Source organism: Geotrypetes seraphini, chromosome 6 (genome assembly GCF_902459505.1).
Source record: "Geotrypetes seraphini chromosome 6, aGeoSer1.1, whole genome shotgun sequence".
NCBI lineage: Eukaryota > Metazoa > Chordata > Amphibia > Gymnophiona > Dermophiidae > Geotrypetes > Geotrypetes seraphini.
Window position 1 is genome coordinate 215,329,330 of NC_047089.1, and position 17,319 is coordinate 215,346,648.

General features: G+C 44.2%; 1 protein-coding gene across 2 annotated transcripts in view; it reads right to left on the reverse strand.

Moving 5' to 3' along the window:
* The window catches only part of UNC5D (unc-5 netrin receptor D), a 761,056-nt gene that overhangs the window by 374,514 nt on the left and 369,223 nt on the right, over positions 1 to 17,319 (reverse strand). For both annotated transcript variants that reach the window (XM_033949939.1, XM_033949938.1), the window contains exon 2: positions 5,659 to 5,883. In XM_033949939.1, the coding sequence (XP_033805830.1) occupies positions 5,659 to 5,883 (225 nt within the window). The remainder of the gene's footprint in view (positions 1 to 5,658; positions 5,884 to 17,319) is intronic.

Below are 17,319 nucleotides of genomic sequence, written 5' to 3' on the forward strand. Positions count from 1 at the left end.
AGTGGTGTTTTGGTGTCAAGCGGATGTGACGAAGCAACGAAAAATTTCATTTTTTCTGAATTAAGTTTGAGCTTGAAGTCAGTTATCCATTGCTCCATCAAATTTATAGATTCAGATGCCTTGGGGATAGTTTCCGAGATAGAGTTAGCAAATGGGATGATGATTGTAAAGTCATCTGCGTAACTGAATAATTTTATCCCTAGCTTGGTTAATTGCACACCCAGTGAGGACATGTAGACATTGATAAGCAATGGGGATGGGATCAAAAGTTTATTTATGAATGCTGGTTGGTTAGAGTTTTTTATTTTAAAGGTGAAGAGGAGTATTTTATAGGTGAGGCGATGAGTGATAGGTAGCCAATGTGCTGCAAGAAAACCATACTGCATGATACAAGAATATTCCCACCTGAAGCCTCTTTTTCAGACAGTGTGGCCACCATTAAAAGCAATAGCTATTAACTTAATTGGGATAAATTTATAAAGGGGGGAGGGAGGCTACTGTAAGAGCATCACTTTGAGACACCTATTGGAAATCAATTGTTTAAAAATACAGGCACCCATTTATATTTCTAAAATACTAGCATAAGTAGCAGAAATAGGTCCTACACTGCAAATGCGGATATTTACACTTAGGGGGTTAAATATTCAGCCAATGGCAGTCAGTATTTTTTTGGCCACCGCCAACATTATGCCTGGATATTCAGTGTTAGGCACCGGCAGTGGCGGAGTAAGTGGGGGTGGGGTGGGGGGGGCAGACTGCCATGGATGCAGTCTTGGTGGGGGGGTACCAGTACCTCTCTTCCTCTCTGCTTCCTCGATCCTTCCCCATTGCTCCCCCACTACACGTGCGCCTTGCCTTCCCCCCCCCATGCCTCTAACTCTTTGCCGCCGCGAGCAGCAGCTCCAACCTGATGCTCACGCTGGCCTCGGCTCTCCCTCTGAAGCTACTACCTGGTCTCAGGACCAGGAAGTGACGTCAGGGGGAGAGCTGAGGTCAGCATGGGCAGCAGGTTGGAGAGGCTGGTTGTGTCAGCACAGTTGAAGGGGTGCGTGTGTACGGCAAGGGAGCGGGGAAGGAGTGGGGAGGCGGAGAAGAGGGAGGGAACACCACCACCCCGGGTGCCCCCCACCCTCACTAGTTCACTGGTCACCAATATTCAAGTTTGTGTGGCTATCTGTCCTGTATCTGATTATGTGCAATGTCTAGCACTTAACAATCAATGTGAAATCAAAGACAGGACTGAGATTTATGCAGTCCAATTTGTCTGATTAACTTAAGCAGTTAATCCTATATAATAAAACCCTAGCTGCGCATGCGCATTCAACTGCATGCTTCCGTGATCTCTGATCTGTGAGATGTAGGTCTGTGGCCACAGGAGTGCACATGCGCGAGTCCCCAGCCTTACTGCTTCCCAGTCGCCAGCGTTGGACTCCCTGCTCTCCAGATCGCGGTGTCGGCTCCTCTCATGAGCCGCACCAGTGTCGAAGAAGGCCTCCAACGCTGGCGGAGATCGAGAGGAGTCCCTGTGACACTCGCCTAGAACAGGCCAGACCACGAGCCGGGAGTGAAGCGCCGAAAGAGACTCCAGCTGCGAGCTGCTCAATGGGACCAGGCAGGCAGCCACGCGAGGTAGGGGAAAAAAAGGATATGTGCAGGGAGAAGCTGAGTCTGCCTGCAGGAAACACGATAAGGGAAGGGGGGGCCCTTGGAACAGGCTACACCGTGGGAGGAAAGGGGGAGGGGCCAAAAAGAGCAGGCCACATCGTGCTAAGAGTAGGGAAGGGGGGGGGGGAAATGCTGATACTGCTGCATAGGGACCTGGAGGGGAAGGGAAATACATGCTGCTGCTGCACAGGGAAATGGAGGGGGAGGGAAATGCTGTTGCAGCCGCACAGGGAAATGCAGGGAATGAATGACAGACAGCAGGAGGGAGGGAGACAGAAAGAAAGGAGGAAAGACACAGGGGCAGGGAGAGGGACAGAAAGACAGAGAAAGGGGGCCAGGGAGAGAGAGAGACAGTGGGAGGGAGAGAGACAGAAAGACAGAGATACATATATTCTAGCACCCATTAATGTAACGGGCTTAATGACTAGTTGCTGAATAAGAATATAAGAATAACCAATATTGGTCAAACCAATTGTACATCTAGTTCAGTATCCTGTTTTCACAGTGGCCAGTCCAGGCCACAAGCACCCAACAGAAACCAATACAGAAGCAACATTCCATGCTACTGATCCCAGGGCAAGCTGTGGTGTCCCCCATTGTCTGTCTCAATAGCAGACTATGGACTTTTCCTCCAAGAATTTGTCCAAATCTGTTTTAAATCCATCTATGCTAACCGCATCCTCTGGTAACGAGTTCCAGAGCTTAAATATTCTTTCAGTGAAAAAAAAAAAAAAAATGTCCTGCTATTGGTTTTAAAAGGATCTCCCTGTAACTTTATAGAGCATCCCCTAGTCTTTTTGATGGAGTAAAAAAAATCAATCCACTTGTATTCGTTCTACACCATTCAGAATTTTGTAGACTTTGATCATATTTCCCCTCAGCTATCTCTTTTTCCAAGCTGAAGTGTCCTAAACTGCATAACAGCTTACTCTGCCCTGGACCACCCACTGATTTTGGTTTTAGCAGTTACCAGTTATCTAAGATGTGTTAAGTTTTTACATATTTATACTAGCAAGGAAGTTCTTCTTCACACAGAGAGTGGTAGAATGCTGGAACGCTCTTCCAGAGGCTGTTATAGGGGAAAACACCCTCCAAGGATTCAAGACAAAGTTAGACAAGTTCCTGCTGAACAAGAACGGGCTAGTCTCAGTTAAGGTGCTGGTCTTTGACCAGGGGGCCGCTGCATGAGTGGTCTGCTGGGCATGATGGACCACTGGTCTGACCCAGCAGCGGCAATTCTTATGTTCTTATGCAGTTGGAACAGCTTGTTTAAGGCTAGTCTCATTAGAGCAGGGGTGCCCACACTTTTTGGGATTGCGAGCTACTTTTAACCAAGTCAAAATGATCTACCAACAATAAAATTTTAAAAAACACAAAGCACACTGTACGCAGAGAAAATGTTAATTATCATTTATATTCTGGGGGTTTTTTTTCAAAGAGATCAAGGCAGATGACTTTATGCAATGTTACTTCAGTAACAACTAAACAAAAATAGACAAATATACCTCCTCCCTTTTTACTAAACTGCGATAGCGGTTTTTAGTGCAGGGAGCTGCGCTGAATATCCTGCGCTGCTCTTGATGCTCATAGGCTCCCTGCGCTAAAAATCGCTATTGCGGTTTAGTAAAAAGGGGCCCATAGTGCAAAATATAGACAGCAGATATAAATTCTCAAAATGGCCACATTTTGATGACTAAATTGAAAATAAAATCATTTTTTACCTTTGTTGTCTGGTCATTATTCAAATCTTGTTGGTCCCCGGCTCTGGTTATCTTCTGATAACTAGCTTGCCAGGGTCTCCTTCTTTCTTCTTTCTCCGTGCTAACCATCCATCTTCTATCTCTGTCCTCCCATTCCATTTCCCTTCCCTCCCCTGGAAGTCTGGCATCTTTCCTTTTTTTCGTTTCCATCCACACATCCACCTTTTCTCAACTACCCTTTCATCCAGCATCTCTCCCTCTTTCCCTATCACCCCAGGGTCCACCATCTCTCCCTTTCTTTTCCCAACTACCCTCCTATCCAGTATCTCTACCCCCTCCTTCACACCATTCCTTGTGTCCATCTTGTCTCCCTTTCTGTTCCTTCCCTCCCTAATTCCCATTGTCTACCATCTCTCTCCCACTCCTCTATTTTTAGACCCATTATTTCTTCCCCCCCAAAGTCCGGAATAGGCATGTCTCTTTGAACCCCCTTCCCTCCCTCCCTTCTACACCAGGGCCCTCTTCCCCTGAATGCCTATCCCCCCTGAAGGCCTGCACTACCCTCCTGAAGGCCTGCACTCCACCCCTGAAGGCCTGCATTACCCCCCTGAAGGCCTGCCTGTCCGCCTGAAGGTCCATACCCCCCGAAGGCCTGCACATTCCCTCCTGAAGGCCTGCACCCCTTTCCGAAGGCCTGCCCCTGCCCCCCCATAAAGCCTGCGTGTTCCTCCCTGCCCTCCCAAATCCATTTACCTAATTCCTGCAGGGAGCAGCCTGCAGAGAGGATCACTGGTACTTTAGCAATTCTTGCAGGTTGCCATAGGCCTCAGGAGCTGTCTTCTCTCTGCCCCGATCCTGCCTCTGACTCAGAGGAGAGGCGGGACCGCGGCAGAGGAAAGACAGCTCCTGAGGCCTATGGCAACCTGCAAGAATTGCTAAAGTACCTCCCGGGGAGAAATCCGGACAACACAGCTGACTTAACCACTGACCCCCCCCCCCTCGCCCTCTAAAGCAGGAGCGGCGGCGCCAACCAGAAAAAGGCAGCGCTGCCGATCCTGCTTTAGGGGCGAGGGGGGATGGTCAATCATAGAATTGGGAGGCCAATTTGGTTTTTTTTTAAAAAAATTGTATCGATTCACCCGATGTGAATCGATTCGAATCAGGCAGCACTAAGAAGTCCTTGGCTCTTACCTCAACATGCTTCTTTCTCCTGTAATGCGCTATCGACCTTCACCCCAACCTGCCAGCACTGTGATTGGACGGCATTCTTCAAGAGGCGAGCCAGTCAGGAGGAGAAAAAAAGAGAAGAGAACCCGGCTCTGCGATTGACTGGGATTGCCTGAGCGATCGACCAGTCGATTGCGATCGAAGTATTGGGCACCCCTGCATTAGAAAATGACACAGAGACATAGCTTGTCCCTGTCCCCATGGGATCTGTCCCTGTCTCCACCATGTCCTCACAGCCTCTGACCCCGTCCCGTGGTTAACCACTGGTACCCATCCCTGTGTCATTCTCTACTCCAGACTCCACTAATAGCAGAAATTCAAAGGCAACCTAACAGTGACAGTATCCAGCATGTTGTCTATAGTAGCAGAAATAATGAGGTCGATATTCAGCAGGTGATGATAAGCAGCTTCTTTAGCTGCTGCCGGCGTTATTCCTGGATATTCAATACCTTGAATATCTGACACTGCATTTTGGGTTTATGTGGCCTGCTCTCTCTTATGCAGTTCAGTGAGATATTCAACACTTAACCGCATATGCGACACCACTGGATTTAATGCAGTCCAATTGAACGCTAAACGTAGGCGGTTAAGCATTGAATATCGACACAATTGCATATGTGCCAACTCCACCCACAGACCACTCACAAAATAGCCTACCCATGAACAAGCAATTTAACCGTCCATAAGCTGGCATTAGTCTTGCCTAATGGTTGAGACGGATGAGCCGATTCTGTACAAAAAGTTTCTTTTGGAATTTTCTTGCTTTCTGTTAGAGAAAATTTTTGGTCATTTTTCCCTTCCCCCCACCCCTTCATTCATGCCAGAACCACACTCTAGGCCCCTTTTATAAAGCAGCGGTAACGAGTCTGCCGTGGCGAGTGCACCAAAGCCTGTAGGAGTTGAATGGGCTTCGGTGTATTTGCCACAGCAAACTCGCTACCATGGCTTTGTAAAAGGGGCCCTTTATGAATTTTCATGAGTGAATTTTATTTATAAAGACAGTTCATAAATCCCAATAAATAAATAAATATTGATTGACCAGTGGCATCCTCTATCTGCTCCTTACCTGTCCCATCGTCTACACTCTCTTCAGACATGTGCTCATTCTGATGCACCCACTCCCCGTTACATTTGAAGAAGATCTGTGTAGCAGGCATGGCACGACATCGTAGGCTGATGGGATTGCTCTTAATAATGTAGGCATCGTCAGGCTCCAGCTGAAAGTGCGGCAAGGTCCCCGGAGCAGACGGCATGGACTCTGGAAGGCTTTCACCATTCTCGCCTCCAGCGCCTGAGGAAAAGAATACAAAATGATCAGTTCACACTGGTGATAAAAGTTACTAGGCTGGAACAAAATTTAATCCAGCAAAGAGCAGTTGATGACCTATGGGCCCCAACATCAAAAAAATTCCACTTAATTCCACTGCCACATTGAAGAGAGCAGCGACACCATGATAAGGCATCTGAGAAAGGCAATGAATGATAGACTCACGGAAATAAAGTGGGTGAAACAGATTTAACAATTTAAAAATCATGCTGCATCATTTATCTTTGCCTGATATATCTATTGCAATAAAGACCAGCTTCTTTTGGGCTTGATTTTATAATAGGGTATCTACACAGAATGACAAAAAAATGCTGATTTTGTCCCTGCTTTAGAAAGGTCACTGCTACCAAACCAAGGCAAAATAGTGGCACTGTATACATTATTTAAAGTGCTCTTAATTTTTTTATATTAATCTTTTATACGTATTAATGCTTATTCTTACACAAATTTAATAGAAATAGGAACTTCTTCCTTATTCCAATTAGCAATCTGATACTATAAATTTATTATTAGACCCTCAGCGTCACCACTCAGAACTCAAACATATCACCGTTCTGAGCTTTACGTGACCAATCCTCACTGGGTCTAAGTTTTACTTATTTTCACGTTTTCAAGAGCTTTATATATTTAATTACTTATAGCTTTCTAATAATTTTACTTCATTTTTACTTCATTTTTAATTAGCCTATTTTACTTAGCTTTAATGTAGATGTCTCTGGTAGAGATATTTTTAAATCAAGCAGGGTGACATAGCCTGGCTATGTCACCCTGCTTGATTTAAAAATATCTCTACCAGAGACATCTACATTAAAGCTAAGTAAAATAGGCTAATTAAAAATGAAGTAAAAATGAAGTAAAATTATTAGAAAGCTATAAGTAATTAAATATATAAAGCTCTTGAAAACGTGAAAATAAGTAAAACTTAGACCCAGTGAGGATTGGTCACGTAAAGCTCAGAACGGTGATATGTTTGAGTTCTGAGTGGTGACGCTGAGGGTCTAATAATAAATTTATAGTATCAGATTGCTAATTGGAATAAGGAAGAAGTTCCTATTTCTATTAAATTGATATTTAAATAGCCATCTGAAAGTCTTATATGCTATTAAGTTGGTATTCTTACACAAAAACATTTATTTTACATTTGTTGACATAGTTGTTACATATTCTTCTAAAACATATTTGCAATGCCTTCTTGTGACATGTTATGCAGGGGCTGCTTTCGCTATAGTCTGGGCAGTATCAATAAAGTTTAACTTTTCATTTTTTATGACATCATTCTAGGAAGTGTTCACTGTTCAGACTTGCCAGGAGCCAGATGCTGTGTCATGCCATATTTCAGCAGTGGAAGGGTTACTATATGGCTCCAGAAAAAAAAGAGGACAGATTGAGACATCCTGATTTTACTTCCACTGGAAGCAATGCAAGTAAGGAGGCCAGATAAAGACATCTGGGTTTTATTTCCATTGAAAGCAATGGAAATAAAACCTGGATGTCTCAATCCATCTTTTTCTGGAGCCGCATGGTAACCCTAAGGGGTGGGACTCTATACAGCTGAGACAACTGTTTCTATGGAAGAGTCTTTGAAATCACTGAGCTCACCCGAGTCCCTGAGGTACTTGCTGAGATGAAACCTGTGGCATCGGGCATGGAGGGGAGCTGTTAAGCAAGTCATGTGATTAAGATGCCACTACATAGTTTGTGGGCAGATAAGTACTTTTCTCCTTTAATTTATTTTGGACATTGGATAGGGATTAGTGAACTCAAATAGACAGGACAAGGCCATTTTCAATCAAATTAGCATTGGATCTGCCACTCTGGTCATGAAACGCACAGGAAAAATGGTGTGGCATTAATTCTTAACAATAAGCTTTCAAAGACGGTACTGAAATGCAATCTAATCAGTGACAGAGTCATGTCAATCTGTCTACAGGGAAAGCCGATCAATGTCACCTTGATCCAAGTATATGCTCCAATGACAGACGTGGAAGATGAGGATGTAGAGTTGTTCCATGAATAACTTCAAAATGAAATTGATCAAATGCTGAAACAAGATCTACTCATCATTATATGGAGGACTTCATTGCAAAAGTAGGAAGTACACCTCAAAATGCCATGGTTGGAAAGCACAGCATAGAAAAAAATAAATGAAGCTGGTGATAACTTAGTACAGTTTTACAAAACAAACTGTCAATCATGAATACGTATTTTCAACACTACAAACGTTGCCAGTACACATGGACCCCTCCAAATAGCATATATCAAAATCAAATTGACTACATATGCATAGGATAGAGATGGATATCTTCAGTTTGGGCTGCAAGGACTAAACCAGGAGCTGATTGTGGAAGCAACTATGAGCTTTTGACATGCAAAACCAAAGTAAAGCTTTGCATTGAAAATATTCCATCAGACTATTGGATAAAACTAGACATCAGATTTGTCTATCATGATACACAAGATAGAAAGCCTGAAAAGTTGTAGAATGACATCAAAACCATAATTAATGATGAAGATTAAAAAGACACTCCAGAAGAGAAAGAAAGCAAAGAAATTGCCTTGGTTCTCAGAAGAAAACAGAAAAATAGCAGAACAAAAAGACAAGCAAAACTTTACAGTGATAGAGAAAAAGTGTCACAAATGAACCAAGGGCTCCTTTTACGAAGGTGAGCTAGCGGTTTTATTGCATGCACCGGATTAGCACACGCTATAGCGCATGCTAGCCGAAAATCTACCGCCTAATCAAAAGGAGGCGGTAGCGGCTAGCGCACATGGCAATTTAGCGTGCGCTATTCCGCACGTTAAGCCCCTAGTGCACCTTTGTAAAAGGAGCCCCAAGTGTTTCAACATCAAGTTCAGCAAGACAAAGAACGATATCTAAAGGATAATTGTCAGAAAATTGAATCGGAATATGTAAATGGAAAACCAAATTAGCATATCAAGAGGTTAAGAGATTGTGATAGAAATTCTAGCCTCAATTGGGGATGCTTAAAGATACCAATTGAATGATATTGAATGATCCAGAAAGCATGAAAAAGAGATGGAAAGAATATAAGGAAAATAATACAAAAAAGGAAATGAAGATAACATTGGAGAAATTGAACTGGAAACTGACCTTGATAGCAGCAATGAAAAATTTATCGAAAAACAAAGTCACCTGATGATATTCCGATTGAATGATATTCCAATTGAATTAATCAAAGGCTGAGAAGGTGCTATTATGGCCCTCACTCGACTGTGTCAACAGATTTGGAAGGAAAAAACATGGCCAACTGATTGGAGAAGATCACTGTTTATAACTATACTGAAGGAAGGTGGCGCCAAGGACTGTAACAACTACAGAACAATTGCATTAATTCCACATGCCAGCAAAACATTGTTGAAAATAATACAACGAAGGCTACAATCATACATTGAGCAAGAACTACCCAAAGTTCAGACTGGTTTCAGAAAAGGTCAAGAAAGAAGAAACATTACTGCCAATGTTAGATAGATATTGGAGAAGGGCAAAGAATACCAAAAGCCCCCATACTTTTGCTTCATTGACTATAGCAAAGCTTTTGACTGTGTAGATCACAATAAACTATGGCGAACTCTAGCACAAATGAGAATACCCAAACAATAACTCATCAGATAAAGAGCCTCTACGAAAATCAAGAAGCTGCAGTGAGAACAGAATATGGAAGCACTGATTGGTTTCCAATAAAATGTGGCGTCAGGCAAGGATGCATCTTGCCACCTTATCTGTTCAACCTTTACGGTGAAGCCATCCTCAGAAAAGCAAATATGGAAGAAGAGAGTGTTGGTTTCAAAGTTGGTGGCCGAAATAGAAACAAATTGTGTTGTTTAGATGATACAACGCTCATCACCAACAGCAAAGAAGACATGCTGTATCTACTGAGAAAAGTCAAAGCCAAAAGTCATAACATGAGATTAGAATTGAACATAAACATGAAGAAGATCATGAACATGGAAAATGGAGATTTTGAGCCTACTTCAGAAACTGAAGAACCATGGAGTAGAAGGAGACGTACACAGATGGATCAGAAATTGGTTGGCGGATAGGAAACAGAGGGTAGAAGTGAAGGGCCACTACTCAGACTGGAGGAGGGTCACGAGTGGTGTTCTGCAGGGGTCGGTGCTCGGACCGCTGCTATTCAATATATTTATTAATGATATAGAAACAGGGACGAAGTGCGAAATAATAAAATTTGCAGACGACACCAAACTATTTAGTGGTGCTCGGACTAAAGAGGACTACGAAGAATTACAAAGGGACCAGAACAAGCTAGGGGAGTGGGCGACGAGATGGCAGATGAAGTTCAATGTAGAGAAATATAAAGTATTGCATGTAGGAAGCAAAAACCCGAGGTACAGCTATACGATGGGAGGGATGTTATTGAGTGAGAGTACCCAAGAAAGGGACTTGGGGGTAATACTGGATAAGACAATGAAGCTGTCAGCACAGTGCGCAGTGGTCGCTAAGAGAGCGAATAGAATGCTAGGTATAATCAAGAAGGGTATTACAACCAGAACGAAAGAAGTTATCCTGCCGTTATATCGGGCGATGGTGCGCCTGCATCTGGAGTACTGCGTCCAATATTGGTCGCCGTACCTTAAGAAGGATATGGCGATACTTGAGAGGGTTCAGAGAACGACGTGTTTGATAAAAGGTATGGAAAACCTTTTATACACTGGAGAAACTGGGGCTCTTTTCCCTGAAGAAGAGAAGAATTAGAGGGGATATGATAGAGACTTACTAGATCATGAAGAGCATAGAGAAAGTAGAGAGGGACAGATTCATCAAGCTTTCAAAAACTACAAGAACGAGAGGGCATTCAGAAAAGTTGAAAGGGGACAGATTCAAAACCAATGCTAGGAAGTTTTTCTTCACCCAACGTATGGTGGACACCTGGAATGTGCTTCCAGAGGGCGCAATAGGACAGAGTATGGTATTAGGGTTCAAGAAGGGATTGGACAATTTTCTGGAGGAAAAGGGGATAGAGGGGTATAGATAGAGGAGTACTACACAGGTCCTGGACCTGTTGGGCCACCGCACGAGTGGACTTCTGGGCACGATGGACCTCTGGTCTGACCTAGCAGAGGCACTTCTTATGTTCTTATGTCCTCTGGTTTTACCATTTTCCTTTCTCTGGAAAAGATTTTATTCTACGTTAATACCTTTCAAGTATTTGAACGTCTAAATCATATCCCCCCTGTCCCTCCTTTCCTCTATGGTATACATATTCAGGGCTTCCAGTCTCTCATACGTTTTTTGTCACAAACCTCCTATCATTTTTGCCACCCTCCTCTGGACCGCTTCAAGCCTTTTTGTGTCCTTCACCAGATACAGTCTCCAAAACTGAACATAATACTCCAAGTGGGGTCTCACCAACAACCTGTACAGGGGCATCAACACCTTCATTATTCTACTGGTTATGCCTCTCTTTATACAGCCCAGCATCCTTCTGGCAGCAGCCACCGCCTTGTCACACTGGTTTTTACCTTTAGATCTTCGGACATTATCGTGTTGTAAGAGTTCAGCATCAAATCTTAAATTGATTAATGTGGTTTTTTTTTTTTATTGGCTAAAAGCCGTTGCAGTCAATTACCATCCGATTAAGCCAATTGAAAAAAAAAAGGTACGGATCCCAAACTTGGGCTCACTCAATGGTAGCTACACCCCTGCCTATACACATTTTAGATGAGCTAATTTCAAAATTGCTCTCTTTGGGTATAATTTTATAGTCACTTTCATACTTATGTGGCCTCTTTTAAAATCCCAACCTTGACATGATGGGGTGTATGGGGTTGAGCTTGCTGTAGAGAATGGGCAGAGTTTGCATGTGAATAGGTTCTAACATACTCTTATCTAAGGTATCCACAGAAGTGAATAATCTACAGATTGACATTTACAGCTGCTTAAGTGTGGGTATGGTGTCAATGCATGCAACCTGGGTGCAAGTTCTGCTGCTTACATTAGTATTTAATATGGACACAAAGGCACCTAAGTGTCTTTATAAAATAGCTCCTATGAAGGCGCATACTGAACCTCCTAAATCCTAAACCTCCTGTTATAAAATTTCCCTCCATATGTCTATTATGAGCTGCTCTGATTACCCACTGATTTGTGAAGGTGAAGGTCTTGTGATTTGTGAAGGTCTTGGACATTCACTTGATATGAACGGCGTGCACTATGAACATATAGGGTCAGATTCAATAAATGGTTCTCAAAGTTAGGCGCTATTATGATCTGTGCAGAGCTTACAGGATTGGGGCAGGGACAAGGTCAGCGACAGTTTCTTAATAGTGCATGCATGCACGGTAGCTTCTGCATGCATTCTTGTAAAAGGAGCCCAAAGTTAGACAAGTTACTGCTGAACCAGAACGTACGCAGGTAAGGCTAGTCTCAGTTAGGTCACTGGTCTTTGACCTAAGGGCTGCCACGTGAGCAGACTGCTGGGCACGATGGACCACTGGTCTGACCCAGCAGCGGCGATTCTTATGTTCATTCTATTTCACACACGCCTGTGCATGGGGAACAGATTACACACTATGCACATACTATGGACTGCACACACAAAAAGGCGGTATACAAGTCCCAATCCCTTTCCCTGTAAATGGTGCCCAAATGGGTACCACAAAAAATGTGAATGGAGCGCTATGCTACAAATGGTGCTCCAAGATGCGAACAGTGTATATCAGGGGTGTCCAACCTGCGGCCCCATTAAGAATTTTGTGCGGCCCCCGGGTCGAGGGCAATGCAGTGTTTTCCTCTGCTGCCCCCGGGTGTTTACCATCTTGCCAGCTCCCTCCTCTGTCTTGCTGCAGCGTTTGTGCGTTTATGTGGCCCCAGAAAATTTTTTTTCAGCCAATGCGGCCCAGGGAAGCCAAAAGGTTGGACACCCCTGGTGTATATAATAGTGTTTAGAGCAGAATTTTGTGAAAAAACATTGGGAGCAAAGATTTACATCAACTGAAACTGTGTAAATCCTGGTGTTTTGGTTACGTGTGGACACCTGGTAATATTACATGCGTTTTTAGTGAATGGCCCTGACCAGCCTGTGCCTGTGCCATGCTCCCTTTTGAGTTGCATGCAATAAAATCTGCACGTGGATCTTTACAGAAAAGTGCTTAGCAAGATATGTGCCTAAAACCATCTCTCTCCCCTTCAATCCATTCAAATTCTGCTACGTGCCTTATATTCCGACCGCATCAATATGCTCACATTACTCCTCTCCTCAAGTCACTTCATTGGCTTCCTATCCATCTCTGCACACTGTTCAAACGCCTGTTATTGACTTATAAGTGCATTTACTCTGCAGCTCCTCAGTATCTGTTCTCTCTTATCTCTCCCGTTCATCCGGTAAATGTCTCTTATCTGTACCATTCTCCTCTACTGCCAATTCCAGACTCCGTCCTTTCTATTTTGCTGCATCGTATGCCTGGAGCAGACTGCCTGAGTCAGTATGTCAAGCTCTGTCTCTGGCAATGTTCAAATCTAGATTAAAAGCCCACTTTTTCAAGGCTGCTTTTAACTCCTAACTCCTACCAATCCCCATTTTATCATTCCCTAACCCCTCTTTGTCCCACCTGTCTATTTTGATTAGCTGGTAAGCTCTATCAAGCAGGGATTGACTGTTACATGTTTAATGTACAATGCTGCATACATCTGGCAGAGCTATAGAAATGATAAGAAGTAGTAGTAAAACCTAAATCGAGCCAATTAACTGCAATAGTTGGTTGTTAGCACCCGATTATTACCAGTTAATGGCTCGTTACTCAATTAAGTTAAGTGCATAACTTGGGCGTACAATTTTGGGCTTCATATATAGAATCCAGGGGACTTCAATGAATACATAATGCTGCCATTCGACTCCTGAAGAATCTCCACCTACGGGACCCAATCACCCCAGAGTTGTGCACTGCCCACTGGCTGCCGATCAGCAAACAATGTATTTTGAAAGGCCTAATAATGGCCTAGAAATTCTCTCACAACATGGGACCGGCCTATATGGCCTCCAAACTTCTACCCTATGCCCCAAATCAGCCACTCCGCTCACAAGATGAAAAGTGATTATGTGTGCCCTCGGGATGAGCCCTCCACCTTGAGAACGTCTGAAAAAAGATCTTGCTCACACTACCTACTTCACCTCTCGAACAAACTACCTACCCACATAAGATCATTACTTTGTTTTCTATCTTTCAACCAGTTCTTAATTACCTCCTAGCACATGACTTTCTAATTTACTCAGAAGTCTTTCATGAGGTACTTAGTCAAATGCCTTTTGAAAATCCAAATATATAATATCAACCGTTTCACTTTTATCCACATGTTTATTCACCCCTTCAAAGAAATGCAGTAGATTAGTGAGGCAAGATTTCCCTTGATTACCGTAAAACCACATTGGCTTTTTCGCATTAATCCATGCTTACATATATGTTCTGTCATTTTGTTCTTTATAATAGACTCTACCATTTAGCCCAGCACCAATATCAGACTTACTGGTCTATAATTTCCTGGATTACTTTTGGATCCCTTTTTAAAAAGTGGCCACCCTCCAGTCTTCTAGTGCTATGCTGGTTTCTAAACAAAAATTACAAATTACTAACAATTTCTCTACAAGTTCATTATTGAATTCTATCAGCACTCTGGGATGTATACCATCTGGTCCAGGTAATTTGCTACTGTTCAATTTGTTAAATTGACCCATTACATTATCCAGTGTTACAGAGATTTGTATGAGTTTCTCTGATTCATCAGAATTGAATACTATTTCTGGAACCAGTAACTCCCCCACATCTTCCTTGGAGAAGACCACAGCAAAAAATTCATTTACTCTCTCTTCTATGACCTTGTCTTTCCTAACAGCTCCTTTTAAACCTCAGTTGTCTAGCAGTCCAACCAATTCTCTTCCTGGCTTCTTGCTTTTAATATACCTAAAAAAAGTTGCTACCGTGTGATGTTTTTTTACAGCGCAATCTTCTTTCCAAAGTCTCTCTTCACCTTCCTTATTAGCGCCTTACATTTGGCATGACATTCCTTGTGCTGTTTACAATTATTTTCAGTTGGATTCTTCTTCCATTTTCTGAAGGATTCTCTTTTAACTCTAATAGTTTCCTTCGCCTCACTCATTAACCACGCTGGCTGCCTTTTGGTCTTCCTTCCTACTTTTTTAATATATGGACTATATTTAGTCATCTATGTCTGATGTATATTTTTGACCTTTGCAGTTGCACCTTTAAATTTCTTTTTTAACATTCTCCTCATGTTATCATAGTCTCCTTTTTTAAAGTTAAGTGCTGTTGTATTGGATTTCCTGGGATTATATAAAATCCAGGGATTATATAAAATTATATATCCAAGGATTATATAAAATCTGATCATGTTATTTTCACTGTTAACAAGTGGCCCCAGCACCATTTCCTCCCTCACCAATTCTAAATGAGGTCTCACTGGAATCTTATACAGGGGCATTATCTCCTCCTTTTGTCCTCTGGCCATTCCCTTCCTATGCTTGTTTAAACTAGAGAGCTGCACGGGAACGGGGAAGAAGGGAATCCCGCGAGACCCGCGGGCATCCTGCGGGTTCCCCCTTCGGGTCACGGGGATCCCGTGGGGACGCCCCTAGGGTCGCTGGGATCCCGTGGGGACGCCCCCTAGGGTCGCGGGGATCCCGTGGGGACGCCTCCGAGGGTCGCGGGGTTCCTGCGGGGCTGAATGTACTCAGTCGCGCGGCTCTTCTTCTCCCTACCTTCTCTGCTTGCAGCACAGAGCCGAACGGAAGTCTTCCCATGTCAGCGCTGACGTTGGAGGGGAGGGAGGGCTTAAACAAATCCCTCCCTCCCTCCGACGTCAGCGCTGACGTCGGGAAGACTTCCGTTTGGCTCTGTGCTGCAGGCAGTGCAGGTAAGGAGGAGAGTAGCCTCGCGGTTCGAGTGGCTACCAAGGGAGGGGGGGCGGTCCGCCCCACCACACCCCACCCCGGTTGCAGCACAGCCGGCCAGGTCCCCTTACTTTTATGGCACTTCCCCGACCGACCGACAATAGCCCCGGTCTGACAATCCTCCCTGCCCTGTAGCCGCGAATCTAAATTATCTTCTTACAGCAGCTGTAATAAGGTAATTTAGATTTGCGGTTAAGGGCAGGGAGGTTTGTCGGACCGGGGCTGTTGTCGGTCGGTCGGGGAAGTGCCACAAAAGTAAGGGGACCTGGCCGGCTGTGCTGCACCCGGAGTGGTAGAGAAGGAGGGGGGAGAAGGACGCTGAAAGGCCATGGGGAAGACGGGAGGGGGGGGAAGGACTCTGAAAGCACTTGAAGACAGAGGAGGGAGAAGGACGCTGAAAGCACATGGGGAATACAAAGGGGTGGAGAAGGACGCTGAAAGGCCATGGGAAGGGCAGGGGGGAAGGACTCTGAAAGCACTTGTGGAAGACAGAGGGGGGAGAAGGATGCTGAAAGCACATGGGGAAGACAAAGGGGTGGAGAAGGACGCTGAAAGGACATGGGGAAGACGGGGGTGGGGTGGAGGACGCTGAAAGGCCATGGGGAAGACAGAGAGGGAGAAGGACGCTGAAAGGACATGGGGAAGCAGAGGGGGGAGAAGGACGCTGACAGGACATGGGGAAGAGAGAGTAGGGAGAAGACGCTGGCAGGGAAGAAGACAGATGCCAGACTATGGGGGGAGCGGAGGGAAGAAGATGGGTGCCAGACCAATTTGGAAGGGGGAAGAAAGGGAGAGGCACAGTAACAGAGCAAATGGAAGATGCAGAAGGAAGAGAGACAGTGGATGGAAGGAATTGAATGAGAACATGAGGAAAGCAGAAACCAGGCAACAAAGGTAGGAAAAGAATTATATTTCTTTTTTTTAATTTTGCTTCAGGATAAAGTAGTATATTAGTTGTGTTGATAAAAATTTATAAACATTAGAGGCTCTGGTAGAAACCCGTTTGTAAAGTATGTATTCTTCCCAATTAATATTTTCAAATTAATAAAGTCTTTTTGCTTATTTGTAAATGGGTTTCTACCAGAGCCTTTAATTCAGTAGCATAATTAAATGAAATAACTATTTCTGAAGTTTATAGGGACGGGTGGGGACGGAGGGGATTCCTCGCGGGGACGGGTGGGGACGGAGGGATTCCTCACGGGGACGGGTGGGGACGGGAGGGATTCCTCACGGGGACGGGTGGGGACGGGTGGGATTCCTCACGGGGACGGGTGGGGACGGGTGGGACTTTGGCGGGGACGGGTGGGATTTCTGTCCCCGCGCAACTCTCCAGTTTAAACCCCCATTGGTATTAAACTTAGAATTTCAATGCGGAGCCAAGTCTGAGCACAAGCATTGAATTTTCATGTTTCCTGGAGCCAGCTAATGCATAGCTGGTTAAGTGTGATATTCAGCA